The sequence below is a fragment of the Heloderma suspectum genome, chromosome 1 (assembly GCF_057233095.1).
Source record: "Heloderma suspectum isolate Gila_16-S chromosome 1, 16-S_ref, whole genome shotgun sequence".
In the NCBI taxonomy this organism is placed as follows: domain Eukaryota; kingdom Metazoa; phylum Chordata; class Lepidosauria; order Squamata; family Helodermatidae; genus Heloderma; species Heloderma suspectum.
The window spans coordinates 122,330,036-122,352,561 of record NC_139458.1 but is presented as its reverse complement, the minus strand read 5'-3'; the positions used below and the strand labels follow the sequence as shown (position 1 = coordinate 122,352,561).

Sequence of the window (22,526 nt, the reverse complement as noted above, 5' to 3'; positions counted from 1 at the left end):
CCTAAAACTCCCATCATACCTGACCATTGGCTATGCTGGCTATGGCTGATGGGAGTTGTAGGCCAAAACATCTGGAAGGCCACAAGTTGCCCACCCACCCCAGCCATAGAGGAACTGGAATCCTTGCCCCCAAAGGCCTTGCATCCCAAATCTGCTTCAAACCCCTGCTTGACCTGTTTCCTCCAGACCCTATGATGGACTTATCCTCGCCAAGACTGTACTGTACTTTGTTTCAGCTTAAAGTAGGGGATTTAATGGTAGAGCAACACAGAATGCTGGCTTGTAGTTTAGCAACACTACCCAGAGCACAACTGAACAGTGATGCCCGCCCCCTGCCCAGTGCCACAAGAGCCAAGCAACTTGCACCACTGTGAGAGACAACGTTATTTGCTTTTACTGCAAATTTTGTAGTTTGTGTTTTAATTTATTGTGCACCACTCTGATCCATCTCTATAGGGAATGGTTTATAAACTTTATAATAAATCAATCAAATAAATACATTAATTAAATAAAAACACAGTGAAATATAATAGAGCACTGGAGGGAAAAATCCTATGGCTGCTAGTCAGCGGCTAGATGGCCATAGGATATGTGCTTTTCTGGGAACCGACCATCACACCATTCCGTGCTGCCTCGCAGGCAGTGCGGAAGAGCCCTGTGCTCCGCACTCAGAAGAGGAGCGCAGAGCAGTCAAAATGAGGCGTTCGGAGGGGCGTTCTGGGGCGGGGAAGACAGAAATGCTGGTATGACACATCCTATGTGTCGTCCAGCAGCTCCTCCCCCACTCTGCCTTCCCACAGCTAGACAGCCGAAATTGGCTGTCTAGCTGCGAATGCAGGGCAGGAGAAGTGCAGAGGGAATGATCCCCTCTGTGCTTCTCCTGCCCTGCATTGGATAGGCAGTCGCCTCTGAGTTTGGAGGTGGCCGCCTATCCCCATAGGATATGGGGAGTTTCAGGATTAAACTGTGGTTTCAGATCCTGATTTGTTCTAACAAACCACAGTTCTCCCCAAGTTCTGCTCTCCTCTTCACAGCTGCAGAAGGGGCAGAGAGGGAGCATGTACACAGGCTTGTTGCCATAGTGGGAAACCACAGGTTCCCATTATGCCTGAACCAGGCCTTAAGTTTAAAGGGGATGAAGGCAAGATAATAAATTTATTAACTTTTGGATGAAAGCAGTTGGGATGAGAAAAAACCCAGTCCAAATATATGTGCGTACACAAATTTGGGCTGGAATAAAATATCAAAGAGAAATCATGCTTTGGCAATAGCAAATGTCCCTAGAATGCTTGGACTCTGAGCACAGTACTCAGTGAACACAATGAACATTTTGTTCCTGAATTCACATCCGCCTGGATTCTCTCTCTATCAGAGCTCTCTGCCAGTTGTGTCTGGTCCCAACGTCTTTGACTGCTGGATATACAGCAAGCAGTGGGGCTGATACATTTCATTGGTATAAATGGCTATCATTAACTCAGGATGGTTAAGAAGCACATTTATGCTACACTACAGATCTTATTGACATCTGTATCCTGCTCTCCAGACTTATTCTAGGAGGAAAGGCAGCAGCAGGACAGACTTACCGCAGATTTCATACTGCCTCAGGTACTTCTTCCCTTCATCTCAGATTTACCTTACGGCATTATAAAACTGTCAAAAGTGTGTGAAAGACCCAGACCAAGTGACTAAATGCCCTTGGTTAACTACTCTGTGTTTGCAAAACAAAAGGACAAAAGCAGATAAAATGCAAAGCACACATTTCTATGCAGAGGTCAGACTGTTGACTAAAGCTTGCTTGGCAACCCAACTGATGACTGAAAAGCTGAAGCGAGATTGCTGGTTGCAGAAAGCCTGAAGTGTGTTTGTGGCTTCAAAGCATTCCAAAATGGGCAGGTGCCCACTTCATACTTGACATTAACAGTTGGTTTTTCAATGGGGAGAGACAAAAACACTGCTAGAGAGATGGCAGTCAGGCCAACTTTGCTACTGTGTTGCAACTGTGAAAGGTCTGCTGTTCTGCAGACCTATCTCCAGTGCTGTCAGATCTTCACTTTTAATTACCACAAGTCACCGTGAATTGGAACAGGATGGTCCGGTTCGCACGATCACAAGATGGTTAACAAGCCACAGTGGCTTGTTAACCTCCCTGCGTATGCCAATCAAATGCCGGCTGATTTCTATAATTACCCTCGCTGAGCGTGGTTTCTCATGTTGTCCAAACCTGGCAAGGTGGCTTGTTAACAAACTACCCAGAACTCATGGCCTGTTGTAGGGTAGTTTAACCACCCCAACAAGCCACACTCACTGGGTTCAGATGACATGAGAAGCCATGGCGGTGGTGGATTGGATTGGTAACCTGCCAGTCACAATAGACACTACTGGGCTGGATGGGCAAATGGCATGATTTGAAATAAGGCAGCTTTCTATGTTCCCGCAAACCATGTTTCCACATGAATCTGCCCATTTGTTCAAACCATGATTTGGAGAATCAGGAATGTGAATGCAGCCACAGAGTGTTCTCATGTTCATAGAAGAGAACTTGAAAGCATGTGCATTGAAGTCACTGATCACAGCCAAAATAATTAACTGAGAAAGACTGTAATTAGTTGACAGTTTTAGGAACAAAGAAACCCAACCCTTGAATTACATGCAATTTTGCTACTAATTCTCAATCTGTTCAAGCCCATATGTGAACCCCCTATTAAGTACAAGATTATTTTCCACAATTGGCTTCTGAGGTCTGGCACATGCTGCATTTGTCATTTCAAAACTCTGTCTCAGTTCATGTAGGATAGAAGCTTAGTTTGGGTGCTTCCAGATAAATGGCTCCTAGTGCTAGCAATCAAAATTACACTGTGCAGCTATTCTGTCTTTTCCTCCTCAACAGTGCAATCCTATGCACGTTCAGACAGAAAGAAGTCCTACAACTCCCAACATTCAGGACTGCTGGGAGTTATAGGACTTTTTTCTGTCTATACATGCATTGGATTGCACCCTAACAGATATTTCTGTGAAAAGAAAAAAAGTTGAAGTAGTGGGAAAACACAAGGGGATTACAAGATGATGGTGATGTCATTTGGACACATACACCCTTGTAAAATTCTGTGAATGATGCAGGGTGATTGCATGATAAAAGACTCATCTGGAAGTACCTTTGTTAAAAAAGGGGGTTCAAAAGCACCTGGACTAAGAAAAATGTACGAGATGGCCCTGTGGGCACTTTCTCTTAATCGTGTCAAGTTAGAGACCACATGAGAGTGTTCCAGTGTTTTCCACACCTCTTCCTCTTTTTCTCTATAGCTTTTAAACAGTTCCTGAACAAACTGTCTTCAGTCCAACCCAAAGTCCCATGCAAGTCATGTGCTTCACTATTATTTTTGTGTTATTCACACAACAAAGCTTTCCTCAAATATATTAAACAAAAATCACAAGCTCCCTTTGGGCCAACCAGCCCCTTGAGATGAAAACAACAACATTGACATAGTATCATGTTAATGCAGGCTAAATACACATGTTTATACTTTTCTATTTTTATCATGGATATTGTTTATCCCCCAAAAGGTATTTAATATATAGAGAACCAGGGTGATGTAGTGGATAGCGCTGGAACTGGACAAGTCTTGCCAACTGGCCCAAAAAACAATGTGGCCCAGCTTCTTCCTATAGCTTTAACAGTTGTTTGGTCTGCAGCAATCAGCAGATAAAACTTTTAATGGTAAGGTGATAAACTTTGTCACCACACAATTGCCCTAGTTTGGGTCAACTAGGAGCAGGTAGTGGCACAGAAGAGAGAGAGCAAGAGGCAAACAGTAGCTTTGCCAATGAGCTACCCTCCAGGGCTGGTGTTGAAACGGCTGTCCACCATCTTAACAGGATTAATACAATATGTATTAATAATCCATGTCTGGTGACACTGAGCACAGAAGGTATTTTCCCAAATGACAGTTTCATGGCTATAGAACTGTCTTTTGAAGAATGGCTTGCCTTGCTGCTTTTTCTATTCAGTTTTGAGATTTTAAAATTCAATGCATTCTTTATGTATGTGTAAGGATTTTAATATTTGCTGTTGTCACGGGATTTTTATTTTTAAGAAATTACAGTCTCCTCTTGTCTCTTTCATTGTGTGTATTATGCGAATTCCTTAATCTCATTTTTGGATGGGCACAATTTATTTGTAGTGGTGGTTTTTGTTTTATTTTTAAAGCCAGTGGGATTAGCTTGTATGTACACATAATTGTTTATTCCTTTTAAAAAAATTGAGGCAAATATCCACTTCTCCCATGTATGTAGAGCATATATATAATTCTCATTATGCAAAGCAAGGATGTGTTTTAACCTTCACTCAAGCATGCAAGCAACAGTATTAGAGGAGGGGTTTTTTTTTTCCTCAGTCAGAAGTTTTTCATAAAGGGAACAACTTCCCCTAAAATAGCAAGACAATTTTTACTGAAAATATTACACATATATTTGGAACCCAATGCTGACACCACCATTATCAGTATAAGTTAGCTTTTAACATTGCAAGTACAGAAAAAAAAATCACCTAGTTCCCTAAACAACAAAACAACAAGAGATAGTAACAAAATCCTACAGAAATGGAGGGATATGATGGAATTCAAGTCTTCACTCCATGGCAACAGTGACAATCAGGAAGCTTGAGGTGGAGCAAATGAATAGCACCCATCAACAACAGTCATCTGTATTGCAACACTTCCGAAAAGAGCAAATGCCTCCACATTTTCTTCTTATTAAGCTCATCCTTTGTATTTATGCTACATTTAAGCCCTAGAGCCTCATGTGGCGCAGAGTGGTAGGCGGCAGTATTGCAACTGAAACTCTCCCCATGACCTGAGTTCGATCCCAGTGGAAGCCGGGTCTCAGGTAGCTGGCTCAGGTCAACTCAGCCTTCCATCCTTCCGAGGTCGGTAAAATGAGTACCCAGTTTGCTGGGGGAAAGGTAGTCACGACTGGGGAAGGCAATGGCAAACCACCCTGCTACAGTCTGCCAGGAAAACACCAGCGCAAGCAGCGTCCCTCTAGGGGTCAGTAATGACCCGGTGCTTGCACAGGAGGAACCTTTCCTTTCCTAAGCCCTATTCAGGCCTTAGGGAAATGATGACAGTACACACAAGAGGAGGAGGAGGAGGAGGAGGAGGGGCGGATCCCCACCCACCCTCTGTCATCACTCTACATATGAAGGGAGACTTCGTGAAGTGGAGAACCCCCCGTACCCAGGGGGGCCCACCATGGGATCCAGAATGCTGGAAAATCAGTTTGAGCTATTCCAGCAGCAAGGATCAAACAGCAGTCAGGTCATTTTAATGTCACTGGGTATTTTGTTTTTATTGGCCAGGGTTCATTTTTCTTGAACAGCCTCCTCCACCCCGCCCCACCCGATACTGCATGCAAAATGGCTGTTGAAGCCAAGGGGCATTCCAAGAACCACTTGCACTATGGCATGTCCAAAGAGAGAAAAAAGACAGAAATTCTACTGAAAGAGAGCAAGCCCTTTGCGAGAGCCTAAGCAGCTCCATTTTGTGTACGTCACTTTACATTTGGCTGATATCACCTCCCGCCCAACCCCACCAAGCCCTTGGCAAGAAGTGTGATAGAACTAAACCGAATTAAAGTGAACTTAACTTAATAGGCTCCAAAAGCAGTGGTCCATAAATACACTCCCCGTGGTGAGCATCTCTTCCCCCTTCTAGTGAGTGTGACAAACCTCAGCACCTCCTCCTGAACCTGGAGCCAGGGAAAGGGATTGAACCTGCATTTGCATCTCTGAACCTCAGTGTTACATCAGAACCATGACCAGTCAAGATTTCATAGAATCATAGAATAGTAGGGTTGGAAGGGGCCTACAAGGCCATCGAGTCCAACCCCCTGCTCAATGCAGGAATCCAGGTCAGAGCATCCCTGAAAGATGGCTGTCCAGCCTCGTCTTGAATGCCTCCAGTATGGGAGAACCCACCCACAGAACTCTGTGCTTCCTGCCTGTACTCTTCCATTGTTGCTTGGCCTTCTTTCCACTTCCTATATGTGTCCTTTTTTGTTTTCAGGTCATCTCTTAGCTTTTTGTGAAGCCACATTGGCTTCTTCTGTTGTCTTCCACCTTTTCTTCTTGTTGGAATTGTTTGTAATTGTGCCTTGAGAATTTCCTTTTTTAAAAACTCCCACCCATCTTGGACTCCTTTTCTCATTAGAGCCGCTTGCCATGGGACCTTACTGATCATTGTTCTGAGTTTATTAAAATCAGCTTTCCTAAAATTCAGGGTATGCATTTGACTACACTTGGCTTTTGCTTCCCTTAGAACCAAGGACTCAAGTACAACATGGTTGCTTTCCCCCAGAGTTCCCGTAACTGCTACTTTATCCACTAAGTCATCTCTGTTGGTTAGGATCAAGTCAAGGAGAGCCAATTCTCTAGTTCCTTCCTCTACTTTCTGTAGGAGGAAGTTATCCACCACACAAGTCAGAAATGTCCTGGAGGGGCCATGTTTTGCAGAATTTGTCTCCCAAAAAATATTGGGGAAATTGAAGTCCCGCATTACTACTACATCATGCTTCCTTAAAACATTGGCTATTTGCTTTTCAAAAGTTTCATCCTCGTCTTCTCCTTGATTGGGTGGCCGGTAGTAGACTCTGACCACCAGGTTCCTTTTATTCCTTGCTCTGTTTATTTTGATCCAGATGCTCTCGATGGGGCCACCAAGCTCATCCTCCTGTATTTCTGTGGAGAGAGATGTATTTTTCACATATAGTGCAACCCCACCTCCCTTTCTGTTCCTCCTGTTCTTTTTGAACAAGTTATATCCTTCAATTGCTGTATTCCAGTCATGAGAGTCATCCCATCAAATCTCAGTTACACCTATCATGTCATGATTTCCCTCTTGTATTAAGAGTTCAAGTTCGTTCTGTTTGTTTCCCATACTCTGGGCATTAGTATATAGACATCGAAGACCATGTGCTTCATAGTCTGGCTTTCTTCCTACATGTGTCTGAAGACTATTATTGGATGCTATTAGAGCTGTTGTCTCCATTGCGGTGCATGAGCCTTCGTCCATAGTTACCCCCAACTTTACATCTCCCTCCCCAGTAGGATTCAGTTTAAAACCCTCCTGATGAAGTTCTTCATGCTGTGGCCAAACACATTTTTCCCAACCTTTGTGAGGTGCAGCCCATCCCTTGCCAACAGCCCATCTTCCAGGAATTATAGCCTGTGGTCCCAGAATCCAAATCTCTTGCGCTGGCACCACCTTCGTAACCAGTCATTCACCCGGAGTATTTTTCGTTCCCTTTCTATCCCTCTTCTAACTACTGGAAGGATGGATGAGAAAACTATCTGGGCCCCAACGTTCTTGAGTTTCCTTCCCAAAGCTTCAAAGTCTGACATGATTTTTTCATAGCTCCGCCTGGCGGTATCATTTGTTCCAACATGGATGAGAAGAAAGGGATACCTGTCAGTGGGCTTTATGAGTGCAGGCAACCTTTCAGTCACGTCTCTAATCCGTCATCCTGGGAGACAACATACCTGGAGAGTCCACGGATCTTCGCGACATACTTGGGTCTCAATCCCACGCAGCAAGGAGTCTCCCACTACTACTACTATTCTCTTTGTTGTAGGCCTGGGTTTCATCGCTTTCTGCTTGACTGACCTTCAGCCTCTAGCTCACTCTCATGCAGGTTCCCCTGTAATTCTTCCTCTGCAGGCTGTCACCAGTCTCATCCTCAAGTACCTGGAATCAGTTCCACAGCTCCACTGCTTCCACTGGTGGAGAGTGGCGTCTAGTTCTTCTTCTCCTAACTGTCACCCTTTTCCAAGGAGTATCCTCTACTGCATTTTTCCTTACCTCAGCGTTTCCCACTTCTGCCTCAGCTTGCTGTTGCTCTTCAAGATTCTGGTCTTCACTTTGCTGCTGTAGTTCCACCATTCTGTCCAAGAACTCTTCATGTTCTCTTATTCCCCAGGGGGTCGACAGTCGACACTCCAGTCCTCTTACTTTTTCTTCCAACAGCGTGATCAACTTGCACTTGTTGCAGGTGTAGGCCAAGTTGTTCTCAGGCAAGAAAACAAACATTGCACACACCTTGCAGGTCACCACCACTACAGAGTCTTGACCTTCCATAGCCTCTTTCCCTTTTTGTGTCTAGCTTTCTGATTGTTCTAGACTAGCCTGTGCCTGCTCCTCTACTCAGTAGAGGTTAAAAACAGAGTCCCACTGGTGTGAAAGTGTGTGTTACAAGAAAAATAATAATAAAAAGATGTTAGGGGCCTCCCGCTTGACTTCCCCTGCCGAACTCCCCTGGCCAACTCCTGTTTGCTCCCCCTGTGCACTCACTCTGGTTGCTCGCTCTCTGGGAGCTTGCTTGCTTCTGTAGTCCCTGGACCTGCTGGAGCAGCTTCCTCTGCTCTGCTCAGCTGGGAGGCAGGAAACAGACTCTTGGTTTTCACTCAAAAGATTACACACTTCTGTAAATCCACTATAGAGCTGCTCAGCTGGTCTGACATGCCAGTTTATTGCACCAGGTAACCACGTATGTCTAGTGGCTGAACTAGTCTCGTGATTGTAGCCGAACCTGCCTCGGGTTCTCCCCCCGTCTCAGCTCTCCGCATTCCATTGTGGACCTCTGTCTAAAAGATGCTAATAAAAATTCAAGAGGAATTTGGCTACATGTTTACAGAAACATGAAATTCATCACTAGTATCCTATAGGTATTCCTCATACTGTGAATAAAGGTGCACTCATTCTGCATTAAAATACACCTAAGCAACAGCGCTACATTTTCTCCATCTACTGTTCATCTTGATTCAAGTAAAAATGAGCATTCCTTATAAGCCTCATTACCTTATTAATAGAGTTCGGTGTCTGAGGAATCTCATCCTTCAGCATGGACAAGCTGTTTCCTTCCATGTCTTTCCCTGAAATACAACAGCATAAGTAAAGCACTGAGGATTTCTGTGGAAAAACCAGAGCCACTAAAACAAGCTCCGTGTAAAGGGCTTTGCTTCTAAAGGAAACAATGGTATAAAGTGTCACATCTCCAGACAGGAGTTCTAAGATTACTACAGGAATATGCTGAGCATTTTAAGAAAATCAGGATCCAGACTACTATTGCAGAAGGCAATATAGAAGAATGATCACAAAAACTAAGGTTCAAAATAGGTATGAAGGCTATGCAAAGAGGTGTGAAGGATTATGCCATTTCTGTATATTACTTGAAATGTGGAATATTTGCCATTCACAGCACTTTGGCAAAGGCCTGGTTCACACATGTCAGCTGAACATGTCAACAGACTCCACTGAAAAATGGCAACCTGGAGAGATATGAAAATTCCACCCACAGTGTTTGGTCTGTGATGGCCTGTTCAGATATATAAGTTATCACTTGATTTGATGAAGACTATTTTTGCTCCACAGGGGGTTCCTCAAAGCACAAAACGCTCTGCATCTCTCATTGATCAGTCTTGTTTCATGCCTGGAATAAGAATCAGTTCTGTCTCTCAAGTTGCTTTTATTAAAAGAAGAAAGCCTAAACTGACTTGTTCCATGGCTTGGGTGGCCTGCTACGATAAAGATTTATAACCTCTGCCTTAGGCTTGAATCCTAAGCAAACATTGACTGAAGTCAATGGCGCTACTGGCAAGTAAATATTAGGGTTAAGGGCATCCTCACCATGTCACACTCACAGATGCCTTAAAGCTCGGTATTTGTACAATGGTGTTTCCATGGGTAGATAATTACTGAATGAATTTATCTTCCTTTCCTTATGTATTCATTTAGCTGAAAAAGAACATATGGTCCAGACTGCCTGGTAGTTTTAATGAGAATCCCAAGACCGATTCATGGTTTACAAAATGCAGATTTATTTCTCTGACAGTTACAAGAAAAAGTCACACCATCCCCTGATTATTGATTTACGCCTTAAGAGAAAATGCTGACATCTTTCCCCCCAGTTCTATGAATCAGTTCTACCACCACATTTGGCACATCAGCAATATTTTCCCATGCTTTTTCTTTTCCCTATTAACACCCTCATGCAAAACACATTTACTTGGAAGTAATCCCTAGTGTTTTCAGTAGGATTTCAACCAAGTTAATATGTGTTGGATTGCCACCTAAACATCACTTAGCAGCATTCATCTAAAACCTCTGTGGATCCGCATTTCACCTAAAGCTTATTTGGTCTCCTTATGCTCTGCATTAGTTATGCTGGCTTTGAAAGGAGTCAAACTTAAATGCTTCTATAGCTGCTTCAAAACTTACCTCTTGCCATCTCAAAAATAAAGGACGGAATGTTTCATACAAATACAGAGAGAATGGTTTCTAGGTCTTAATAATGCTAAAGAACATGGCTGCTTAGAAATCTTACATACATTAAAAAATCATGCATATAAGTTATCCCCAAGGCTTCACAACAAAATCATACCTATACCATAAGTGCTAATATACACACTTCAAAAGGGAAATCCAGAGTACCTTAAAATAATGAGCAAGGAAAAAAGAAGAAGTTTTTAATAGCTGTCTTCAGAGCCAAAATCCAGCCCTATCAGCATTTAAAGGGGCAAATACTAGAACAGACCTCCTGGAGATCAGTAACCCCAAACCACTGGGCTGTCACTGATAGGGGACACCTGGATAAAACCCTTGATACTAGAATTTCAGAGTATTGTTCTTTGGACTCAGGGATGTGTCCCGGTGCTTCTCCCATGAGATAACACGTTACCAGTGGGTAGTCCGATCCCCTTTAAACAACAGCAGCAGTGCTTGCTTGCTATTTAATACCAGATCCTATGTCTTCTTCCTGGATTCTGGACCCCCTTCTTCCTGCTAAGCAATATTTTTTGCTTCTTTGCTGCTAAGCAATAATCTTGACTGATCACTGATGGAACATTAATTGCCTTAGAGCAGTGGGGAGGAACATTTGGACTACTTTCACAAATCATATTGTTGTTGTTGTTATATTCTGTAAGGCATAATGCCCAGAAGAAGTAAAGGATGGGGCAAGAAAGAGAAGAGCTACTCAGCCTCTGACGACCAGGGAATCTAATAAGGAGGTTTACTACCTTTCACTCCCTGAATGGAGACCTTGTGCCTATGGCTGGAATCCTGTGCATATGCATCTGCAAGTAAGCCTGACAATCACAGGGGGAATTGCTGCTAAGTAATCATGCATAGGATCGTGCTGCAAAACAACTGCAGCAAAGGGGAAAAATCAGGATCAGGCTGCAAAACTGCTGCAAGAAATGGAATAAATGTACATTAAGGGGCTCAACTTTTCTGTGTCAGGCAAAGCAGCACCTGCTGAATTTCTGCAAATTGTGTAGCTAGTGAACAAACAAAAGGTTGGTCAGGGAAAAAGGGAGGGCAGCCCTGCTAGCTAACTGTGGTGTGTAGAGCAGATAGTCTACTACTTAACAGGTACTAACCAATGGGCAACATAGGATTGCCAACTTTATTGCTAGCCCTGCTGCTATGCCTTTAACACTTGACAGGTGGGCATTTAGCAGGGGAAGCTTTTCCCAGCATTTCCCTCCATGCCACAAAAAGATTATCCCACTAAAAACTGGGGTGTGATGCAGTTAGTAAAGGCACATCAGTAGGACAATGAACTAAGGCGACAACTCTAGACCTCACTTGGGTGCATTTGAAAAGATGACTCATGTCCATTCCTTAGCAGTATCACTCCTCCTCACTTGTGAAGCATTTTTTTTTTCTTTTTTAGATTTGGTAAAAAAACAAAAAACTGAATATATACATAATCACCTGTTCATGGAAAAGGGTAGCCAGGTACAAAACGTGACAGGGTCCCATACATTGAACAATTGTACAGAAGACAGAATTCAGCAAGTGAATGTTTCCTTACCCTTTCAAAATAAGCTGAACCACACAACCATTAAAAATACAGGAATCCCATCCTCTTTTGCTTCGAGTAACCTCACTGGCATCAGGTATCTGCTCGACTTACTGTTGTGGTCCTGCTCCACAAAGCCTATAAGGTAGGAATGCAACTGCTGAAGCATTTCCCAGTATGAAGTTGCAGTGAAAGGAAAAGCTTCACTTGACTGTTCTGTGAAAGACATGGAGGCCTCTGACAGAAAAGCTGGCAGTCCTGAATAGTGCTGTGCCGAAAATTTATCCCACATTTCTTTCAACCATTCTCATTCAATTTGATAGAAAAGAAATTGCTTCCAAAAAGAAATTCAATGGTGAAAAAGTTCAGAGAAATTCTCACAGGTTGGTTTTGGGGTTCTTGTGCTTACTTTACTTAGGAGGTGGCCGAGGAGTATGCACAAGTGTCCTGTTTTTCATTGTGAAATCATCTCTATAGCAGCCTGTAGCCTCCTCAGCTTCCCACACTTCAATTAAAGCCCAAGGCAAGATATCATGAGGTAATTCCTCACATAGAGCTTCATCAGATCAGGAAGCACAGGCAACCTGGGAGGGTGCAGAGCAACTGAGAAATGTGTAATAGAAAGAAAACACATACACAACACCTTCAGCCACCTTGAAGTGATTAGGTAAACTCAGAACATCACAAAAATAAATTATAAAACACCATGAGAATGAGGCAAAACAATGGAAGTCTCTTTCACCAGGGGCGGGGAGGGGGACAACTTCCAGGAAATTGGAGGACAGATTTAGGCACAGCACTAGCTCCACCTCTTCCCTGGAGTTAGAGACAACACTGCCCCCTCAGACCTGCATTGTGGTGGATGCAAAATGGGGGCCAGTCTGCCAACACACTCGATGCTTGCAGTGGCAGCACAAAAAACAAAACAAAAACCCTTACGAAAAAAGAAAGAAGTTGTGCTACAACAACCCCTGCCAATGGTGAGCCCTACCTGTGAGAAATGGTTGAGAATTTCTCCTCTCCCCGGAGAAAGTGAGTGAAAATATCCCCCTCTTTTTTCTGCCCACAAATAGGGTGGAGAATCTTGAGGGGCCATTTGCACACAGCTGTAGTCCTGAGTTAATCCCATGTGGGTCAGGGCAGGTAACTTTCCCCCCCCCCAATTATTGATTAAACAAAAAGGGGGGTGGGGAGGGTGAGAGAAACAGAACAGGGTTCACAGTCTATTCCAGCCTTCCCTAACCTGGTGCCCTCCAGATGTTTTGGATGTGGACTCTCAGGATTCCTGACCATTGGTCATGCTGGCTGGGGCTGATGGGATTTGTAGTTGAAAAGATTTGAAGGGCAATGGTTTAGGGAAGGCTGGTCTATTCAATCCCTTTCTCGATCTATTATGTTTACCCAACTCAATGGTGCTCAGACATAAGCAGACCTCCTTAGGGAGGCTTTGGACAGATGGCATAGGTAAGAATATGTACTACTGTTGTTTCCATATCAGTGGAATCAGTTTGGGATTACACAGGAATGGTGCAGGAATGGGATTTGCTCATAACCCAATGGGAACTGTAGTTCTGGAGAAAATCAGCCTCTGGGGTCTCAGTTATCCACCATCCTTACACTTTTCCAGGAATGTATCTACAGGGGAATCTTGCTTGTTGCTAGCAGTTCAGTGAGGCAGACAAACTATGTTATTTGAACAGGGATTAAGCAGCATGCTGCCAGTGGCTCCTTTTGCCTCTGGTGTTGGTGGTCCTCAAAGGCTCCTTTCGAGTGGGAGCAAAGTGGCAGTGAGATCAAGGTTGCAAACCTCTGCCTACTGACACAGGAGCAAATCCCATCGAACGGAGCTGGACTTCCTTCCAAGCAAACTTTGGAAGATTGTATTGCAAAACAATGGAGTTGGGCCTTTCCCCCCTTTTGATCTGTTGTTACTTTAGGGTGTGTTTGTTTTTAATTATATAATTGCTGTTTTATGCTGCTACTTTTATTTTCTTTATTTTAATGATTGTTTGCACACACAAAAACACTTATTGTTTTAATGGGATTTTATTTTGGACCGTGAATGGTTGTGAGTGCTTTTGAAGAAGAGCAAGATATAAATCTTTTATAACAAAGAGCTCTGAGCAAAGAGGTCCCTGTTTCAAATTCCCCTTCGCTCATTAACTTAGTGGGTAGTCTTAGGGTCAGACTAGAGGTGACATGATTGGATTGCCTGCAATTCTTTCTTTTTTTAAAAAAAAAAAAAGTTTAATAGCAACTGTTTGGGGGTGGGGAGGGGTGTTAATCCTTTTCCTTCATGCTGTTTTCCCTTCCCCCAGAACTGCTATTTGACCGGTAGACCGGTAGGTAGTTCTAGGGTGGCCAGGTGTCCTTTTTTTTTTTTTTTTACAGAGGACTGTCCTGTATTTGAAGGACTGTGCTGTCCAATTCTGGTTTAAAGCTAAAGAGCTGTAAGAATTCTTGCCCATCAGCAGCGAGCACCTGGGCAGCAGACTGAACAGGCAGGCACACAGGTCACCCAATCACAGTCTTCCACAGTATGGTGAGATGTGTTTCTATTTGAAGTAGAACAATTATTTCTAAATTTTCATCTATGCATATAAATTAGCATATGCAACTTGCTGTCCTCTTTTTTGATTATGCGTCTCCTCTTTTTTGGCAATTCATAAGTAGCCATCCTAGGCAAAACACACAAGTACCGTATGTGTACTGCATGTTTGCCCCACAAGGAAAATAGCTCTAGTGACGTGATTTTCAGCAGTAAAGTATCATGGTGGGAAAAGAGTACCCCCCCACACCCCCGACACACTAGCACTTGAGTCCTCACCAGATTTGGCCCGCCCTGGCAGCTCCTATTAACTGTTAAAAAACAGCCAATCATAGATGAGGGTGAAACTGAGTGAAAAACGCATCCTTCCATTCCTCAAAGGAAGTCTGCTTTAAAGGTTTTATATGTTTTGCTTCTGAATTTTAAAATACTATTAGACTCTTATGCTGCTGTTCATTATATATTTTAGACTGTGACATTGCAGTTTTGTTTTGTTTAGATTTCATGCAAACATTACCTCTAATAACAAGCTCAAGATGTTGAGTGTCGCTCAGTTAGGAAATGAAGTGGGGCAACCAATAAATAAGATAGTTGCTGCAACATACTCTGACGACTCTCTAAATTTGCAGAAATATTTAAGTTTGCAAATTAAAAGAAAAAGATGATTAGGATGCATGTTTAGGCATAATAGCAGGGGCATGCTGGGAGTTGTAGGGCTTTTTTCTGTCTAAACACTGGACCCTTAAAAAAGCACAAACACACACAAATCTGACAGGAGTCTGTGGGCTTCTAGGATATATGGAATGTTGAGGCATCAGTTGAGGTGGGGGGGAAGGCTGCTGAAGGTGGGGGAAGTGAACATGGTCTATCCAAGTCTCTGTCAACTTATGGTAAGTGTCCTAGAAATTCACCTGCACTGTAAGGGCTATTTCAGGAAGGAAGGAAGGAAAAAAGGGCCACTTTTTCCTTTCTCTCTCTCCAGACCTCTTTCATAGAATCATAGAATAGTAGGGTTGGAAGGGGCCTACAAGATCATCGAGTCCAACCCCCAACTTTCTCCAACCCTCAATGCTATAAAGCATCCTTCCCCAATTTGGCATCTTCCAGACATGTTGGACTACAACTCCCATCACCCCCAGCCAGCCAGGCTTGGGAAGGTTGCTATGTAGATATAAAATGCTTGTCAGGACTGAACTTGAGTCCTCCAGTACTACGGGCTTCTCCACATGAGGCTAAAATCCTGCACCCTTACTGAGGCTTTTGCTTCCGGATTCCTTGTGGGATTAAGATCGCCTCCTTTACATGTTCCCCCCTACCCAGGGTCTTTCTTTCTGGACAAGTTCTATATGTTTCATTATACAGCCACTAGATGGTGCTGTGATATAGCAGGATTCCGGAAATTCACCAGAAATCTATCACAATTCAGAGTGCAATAAACGCTCTTATTGTGTTTTCCCCATTGAAAATTATGCCACTATAACAGGAAGAAAGCATGGGACAGGCCCTGGAGGTTGATGATGTCATGTAAAGGGCCTGCAAAAAAATGTGACTGACCAATCACAAGTGCACAGTAAAAGCCTAGTGTAGAAATGCCCTATATTGAACAGTAGGGGAAGGCTTGGGGGTGGAGAAAAAGGTATCTTTTTATCCTTCCTTGCTGCTACACCACCCCACCCCATTGCAAGATGCTTGAAGACCATTGTAAGGCCTCTTTTCTAGGCTGCCTGGAGTCCTGAAGAGGATCACTCCCCTTCAGGGTGGGGATACTTTGCAGGTCCCACTTGTAATAAATTATTGGCATATCTACACTACAGACTTAAGCTGCCACTTTACCAAGGCTTCTGTTTCCAGATTCTTTTCAGGATCAAGATCAGCTCCTTTACATGTGTTTTTCCAGAGGTTTACTTCCTCTTCCTTTCCTTATGTTCCATTACACAAGCACAAGTGGTGCTGTGGTGTAGTGGAATTGTGCAATTACACTAGATTTTATTCCACCATTGACAAATAATACCAGATTTTCCTTGTTAGGAAAACCCCCCATTAAATGCTTGCAAATATGGGAGAAGCCCTGGAGGAGGATAATGTCATGTAAAGGACCCATAAACAACCGAAAGTTAAGAATCACAAGCACACAATAAAAGCTTCGTGTAGAAAGGCTCAGTGCTATTCTATGTACTAATTACAAACTCATTCTTTGGGTGCCGTTCCTTATGTACCCAAAATGAAAGCATCCATGCCCAGTGGGGAAGGTATCAACAGGCACTGGGAAGCCCCAAGGTCTGTGGGAATACCAAAAAAAAAAAAAAGTTAGAAAAAACCCTAAGCGGGGGGGGGGGGGGGGGATGGGACGCCAAAACACTCAAATGAGGACTGAGCATGCTTGAGGGCACAGAATTCTGATGGGCGGATGGGGGAACAAAATGGTAGACCAGGGAGAGAGGTGATGAAATGCAGCATCCTGAAAGAGCACTTGGCTGGCTGGCTGGCACCCTGAATACCAGAATGCTGTGTTGCAAATCCCACTTATAACAGTAAATACTAACAGCAGCTATTATACTACACTCAACAACACATCCTCCCTCCTCTGTTATGACTTTCACCACTGACAGGCCCGGTTCCATGTTTGGGTGAGGCAGCAGAGGCTGGTCACTCTGATGTCAGTGGGGCAGCAAATCCACTCTGGGTTCCAGTCAGAATTCTGCATCTTGGTTAGCGCCTTTAAAGTTCTGACTGGAACCTGGAATGGATTCACAACCCCACTGACATCAGAGCCACCAGCCTCCACTGGGAGGAGAACTAGGCAAGGCGGCCTTGGGGGGTCCCCCTGCAGGCAGGCTGTAGCAGTGAGTGGAGCTCCCAGCCTATGCCTTCCTACAGTACACACACATCATGTGAGCCCCACTTGGTGCCACTGGCATCTGGCCACAGCTACAGTGGGTCCTGCTCATGCCCTGGCATTTGCCTGACCATGGCAGGTGCTGGTGCCTGGTCTGGCAATGTACAGCAGGGGTGGGCAGACTTTAGGCTTGCGGGATTTACCTTGTTTTTCACTTGAGCCCTGAGATCCACCAACCAAAGCCAAGTGCAACAATAATGGCTCAGGAAGGTGGACACAGATCTGTGGAACAAGGTGGCTCTAAGCACATACTCAGCCCAGGACTTTTTTTTTGGTACCAGAACTGGAGCTCACCCACAAATCCTTTCCCACACAAATCTACTCTTGTTTGCTCCCAAGCTTCCCTGAATGATGGGGTGGGGTGGGGGGAGCTTTTTTTGTTGTTGTTGTTTTGTCAGAAACCATTTCTGATCTACTGCAAATCACCCAGAGATCTACCAGCAGATCCCAACCTACCTTCTGCCCACCCCTGATGTACAGCATATTGTAAAACCCACGGAACACACACTGACCTGGGCTGATTGGGTAGATCTCATTATCAGCCCCAAAAAACAGGTTCCGGGTCAGCTTGCGAGGATCGATTTTCTGAGGAGTGGATGCAGCAGGGCAGAGCGAGAACCTGCGCCGAAGAAAACTCTCTTCCTTCATGGCATGTGCTGTAGGGGTTTTCTGAAAGGAAGGGACAGAAATAACAACAGTGTCAAGTCACAGGAAACCTGAATGTCACACCCTGTCCAATTTTGTTTGTTTTTGCTACTTTGAATCTGCTTATTCTTAAACTGAGTGTTGGGTTTCTTTAAATACAGCTGTGGCCAAACAAACAAACAAACAAACACACAAACAATCTTAGTGTGAAGTTACAGGTTATTGCTGGAAGCTGGCTAATTACAGCAAATAAAACTCAGTCTTTTACCAGGTGGTGGGCTTTAACAAATATATTTTATTGCGGAAGGGAAGGGAAAGTTGGTTAAAAACAAAAATTACACTACATAATTCACCAGTAGCATATTATTATAAATTGAAGAAAAATTGACTCAGGAATTCTACCAAGACAAACAGGCAGGGAGTTCAGAGATGAGTAGGGAGCCGCATTAACACCTGACTGTCCCCACGCACTCACATCAAGTCAAGTGTCAGCTGGGGCCTCTGTAGTTGCTTTAACCACAACATGACTCAAATTTTTTAAAAGCCCCTTTTGGCATTAGTCATTCACAGACAGCTTCTCTGTTCAACTAGCATGTGCCCGAATAGTGACAAGAGGCCTGGCATAACTACCCGTTCCTTTTCTGTACTGCCAAAGCAATACCTAGTGGCACAGAACTTTCATCACAATGTTTAGCCCAAGACATCACCTGAGGTGAAAGACAAGATGGCAACCCCCATCCCCCAATTCCATGAATAGAAGCCGACCAGTTTTAACTGCCAGTTAAAACTTTCTTCAGCATTGGTGATAGGACAGCATCCTCCTCCACCACACTTAAGGACGGCCGGCTAGCTTAAGGGGCACAGGGCAAGTAGGGTGGCATGCGCCCTATTTTACAAAAGACAGCCATCTATTTGAAGGGTTGTCAGAGGGCAGTCCTCTATTTGCAGGTTTCCTCTGTTTGAAGGGCCGTCCAGTCCAAGGTCAGTTTAAAGATAAAGAACCCTATGAAAGGAGAGCAACAGGGGCTTTGAAGTTGCCCATCAAAGGTTAGCACGCTGGCAGCAGACTGAGCAGGCACACAGGTCCTTTGGTCACAGGTTCCCCGCTATGGTGGGATGTATTGTATTTCTATGTAAATGACAGTAATTATTTCTAAATTTGCATCTGCAACATAAATTAGCGTGTGCCCATTGTATGTGAATTGGTGTCTTCTTTCATCCTCTTTTTGGGGTGATGCATAAGTGGCCACCCTGAGGGCAGGCCATGCAGTATGCACAGCTCTGTCCTCCAGCATCTAAGCACTGCTTCCCCCCTTCTGCTGCCCCTGCATCTGCTGCCTCAGGCAGCTGACTCACTTTCCCTAATAGTAGGCTGACCCTCAGTGTTTTATAGCCACTTAGGTCATTATCCTATCTAGATAGGCGGTCACCTCTGAACTCGGAGGCGACCGCCTATCCAAAACAAGGGAGGAGAAGCACAGAGGTGGTCGTCCCTCTGTGCTCCTCGTGCCCTGCTTTTTCTGCTAGACAGCCGATTGCGGCCGTTTAGGTGCAGGAGCACAGAGGGGGGAAGGAGGCTGCTGTGTGACACATAGGGTATGTCGTACAGGCAGCTACACTCTCCCCGCCCTGGAACTCTCCCAGCCACACCCCTTTCTGGCCACTCCACACTCCTCTTGTGAGCGCGGAGGATGGGGCTGTTCCGTGCTGCCTTCAAGACAGTGCGGAAGTCGGGGGAGGTTGGTTCCCAGATAACAGCATATCCTATGGCCATCTAGCTGCTGACTAGCAGCCATAGGATTGCTCCCTTATAGTCAGAGATATTTCATATCAACTCCTTTGCTTCACTCAGGGGTGAGCAACCACAGGAGGTCTGGGGATCATTTTTACCCCCCCCCCCCGATACCTCCTGCCACATGTGACACACTGGGAGGGGGAAAATACATACATACATACATGCATATAATTGCTGCTGTTTTGCCTCCAAAGTTCAGTAGCAAACTGCTGCAGTGCACTCAGTAGCACTAAAAGGGCTAAATATAAGCCTTAACTTATGGATAAAATCTGGTATGCAGCACAAAACTGGCCATCATTTTGTGCTGACCTTATGATTGCAAGGAACAGCTTCAAAATTTGCAGAGTCTAGGGAAAGAGATAGAATGTGCAGTGAAAAATCAACAGAGCTTCACTGCTTCCTTGGCACATGAAGTGCAAACCTCAGTGAATGAAGTCAAAGTCACAGTGCAGAACCATCTGTGGAAGGGCAGGCCTTACACAGGGACAGCCCCTCATCCCCTTGCTGTTAGGGGAGCAGCTTCTTACTGCTTGCGTCCTGCCTGCCACTTCCACATCCTGGGACCAGCACTGGTAAAAGCAAACCTACGCCTCTGAGAAATCTTTTAAGCAACCGTCAATAACTACCAACCGTTCCATACTGTAAACAGATGGAAGATGGTCTGTCTGTGCTCCAGTGGGCCAGCTTATCCAGCACCATTTTAAACTGCACCAATAGAATGTTCTGTTCTTAATAGATTAGAAAATAGTATCAAAAATAGACAGTGCTAATACGAGGTCAGTTTACTATTTTAAAGAAGGCCATCAAAGGGAAAGGATGATTTTCAGCATGGATCCCGTCTGCTGAACTATTAAACAGATTGATACAAGTAAGTTGAACGCAGTGGAGGTGAGCTGCCAGCTAGGGCTGTATTAAGAGAGCATGACAAGAATCAGTCTCTATAAATGCAAAGGCACATGTTGCCACTGCAAGGTTAGACTGTGACCAATAAGGGCACTGTTTGTGTCAATTACCCATTTGAGGGGGAAATCTATTAATATACCATCCCTGACTTCTTGCTGGAAATGACAGTCTCTTCGCATGGGCACTTTCAGATGTCCAACAGCTTTCTGTCTCATATGTTCCTTGTTTAGGGATGTCACCCACTGAGGCATGGCAAACGCTTCTGTGGTTTAAGACCATCAATATATATATATAGACATCCTGTGTGTGTGTTTTCCCGAACCTAACACTACAAGAGTGACCCAGCCTCCTCTCCTTTTTGCTGGAGTCTGCCAAAAGAGACTACAACTGTGAAACACTTGCATGTCTCGAGCTGGTTAAGATCATCTAAGGAGGCTTGCTTCAGTTCTTATCCATTTGTCTGCTAAACTCAACCAGAACTTAAACCAGGACCTTTTCTACGGTGGCTCCATAACTCAGACATTCCCAAATGAGGCCCATTTCATCCTCCCTGTATAGGCCATTGGGAAAGCTTCTGCTAGTTTATTGTAGTGCTTTTGGACATTTGGGAATTGTGGATATTTTATCCACAGATATATACCTGGTTTGTACAAGAATCTGTTGGCTTGCCATATCTTGAAAGGCAGGATAGGAATGTTTTAAATAAAAGATCTGGGTTGAGGTCAAACCTTCCCACTAGGAGATTTACCTTGAGTTGGAGAGATGGGAGTTTGCATACAAGGAACTCCATTGTCTAATAAAATCTGTTCTACTAAGCTGTAAGCATTTTCTGTTCCCTCTTTATTCTCTTTTATTATTTCCACATTTCTCTGTTTTTTTCAATGTTGCCAATGGGTGATTGCTGGGGCAAACCCATTGCTGAGACCCTCAGGAGCCAATCAGAGGAGAATAGGCTGTATCAACCAACGGTCTGGCACAGCTTTCATCAGTAGACTAGTTAACTAAAGATTTAATTGATTAACGAGGGGGAGTTAATTATATGGCAATATTTAATTTACAACACTGGGGTAAGTGTGTTTTTATTTTGGTCCTAGTATTTTATTTTAACAGGTAATGAAGCAAGAAAATATTAAAGCTGTATTTACCTTCTGATAATTAGTGGTATCATAAGAGCAATAAAACAGATAATTGACAATATACAAACTCCTGATACAGATAGAGTGGAATATCTGGAATATTCAAAAGTAATAAAATGAGATAAATACTAGTCATGTTCTCCAAATGAGTACAACTTTTTGACAATGGAAGATGCATTGCTGAATTACACTTGAGGTGAGGATGTGTTTCTTAAGATACAGATTAGTCTTCAAGGTACAAAATAGGAGACCCAGCCATTTAATCGCAATTAAACAACAATAAAAATGAAGGTGTTTAGGAAAATTCTCTGCATCTAGGAAACTCCTCCTTAATAAATCTGTAAGGGTGGAGGATCTGGCAAAGTACATGTTCACCATTTTATGGTAAGAGAAACATAAGAGAAAGAACAATCAAGCAACATAAACCTTTTGTGCTTTTATATGAGACAATAAACCCTTATAGAGTCCAAGACAGGAAGCAGCAGTTAAATCAGGCCAAATCTGCTGAACTGTTCCAAAAAACTGACATTAAATCCAAAATGTTCCAGACGTTGCAGATCTACTGGTATTTTATCACTGGATTTGCTAAATGACACTGCTGAGCTAAGCCAGCTTTCCATTTTATTCATGCCAGATTCCCCTACCATGATGTAACCCTACTTTGGCCTGCCTCTTAGGGCCAATTCATACATTATGGCAGCCATGTGGTTGCTGCTCCCCATGTGAACCACTCACCCTGCCTTGCGCTTA

The 22,526-nt window shown here is 43.9% G+C and overlaps 1 protein-coding gene across 7 annotated transcripts in view; it reads right to left on the bottom strand.

The window, feature by feature from the left end:
- OSBPL5 (oxysterol binding protein like 5) overlaps positions 1 to 22,526 on the bottom strand; it is a 196,242-nt gene that overhangs the window by 74,493 nt on the left and 99,223 nt on the right. For all 7 annotated transcript variants that reach the window (XR_014791960.1, XM_084855450.1, XM_084855434.1 and 4 more), the window contains 2 exons: positions 17,810 to 17,966; positions 8,847 to 8,920 (listed from right to left, as the gene is read on the bottom strand). Coding sequence is in view for 6 of the 7 variants with exons in the window: in XM_084855450.1 (XP_084711576.1) it covers positions 8,847 to 8,920; positions 17,810 to 17,966 (231 nt within the window). In the remaining variant the exon portion in view is untranslated. The remainder of the gene's footprint in view (positions 1 to 8,846; positions 8,921 to 17,809; positions 17,967 to 22,526) is intronic.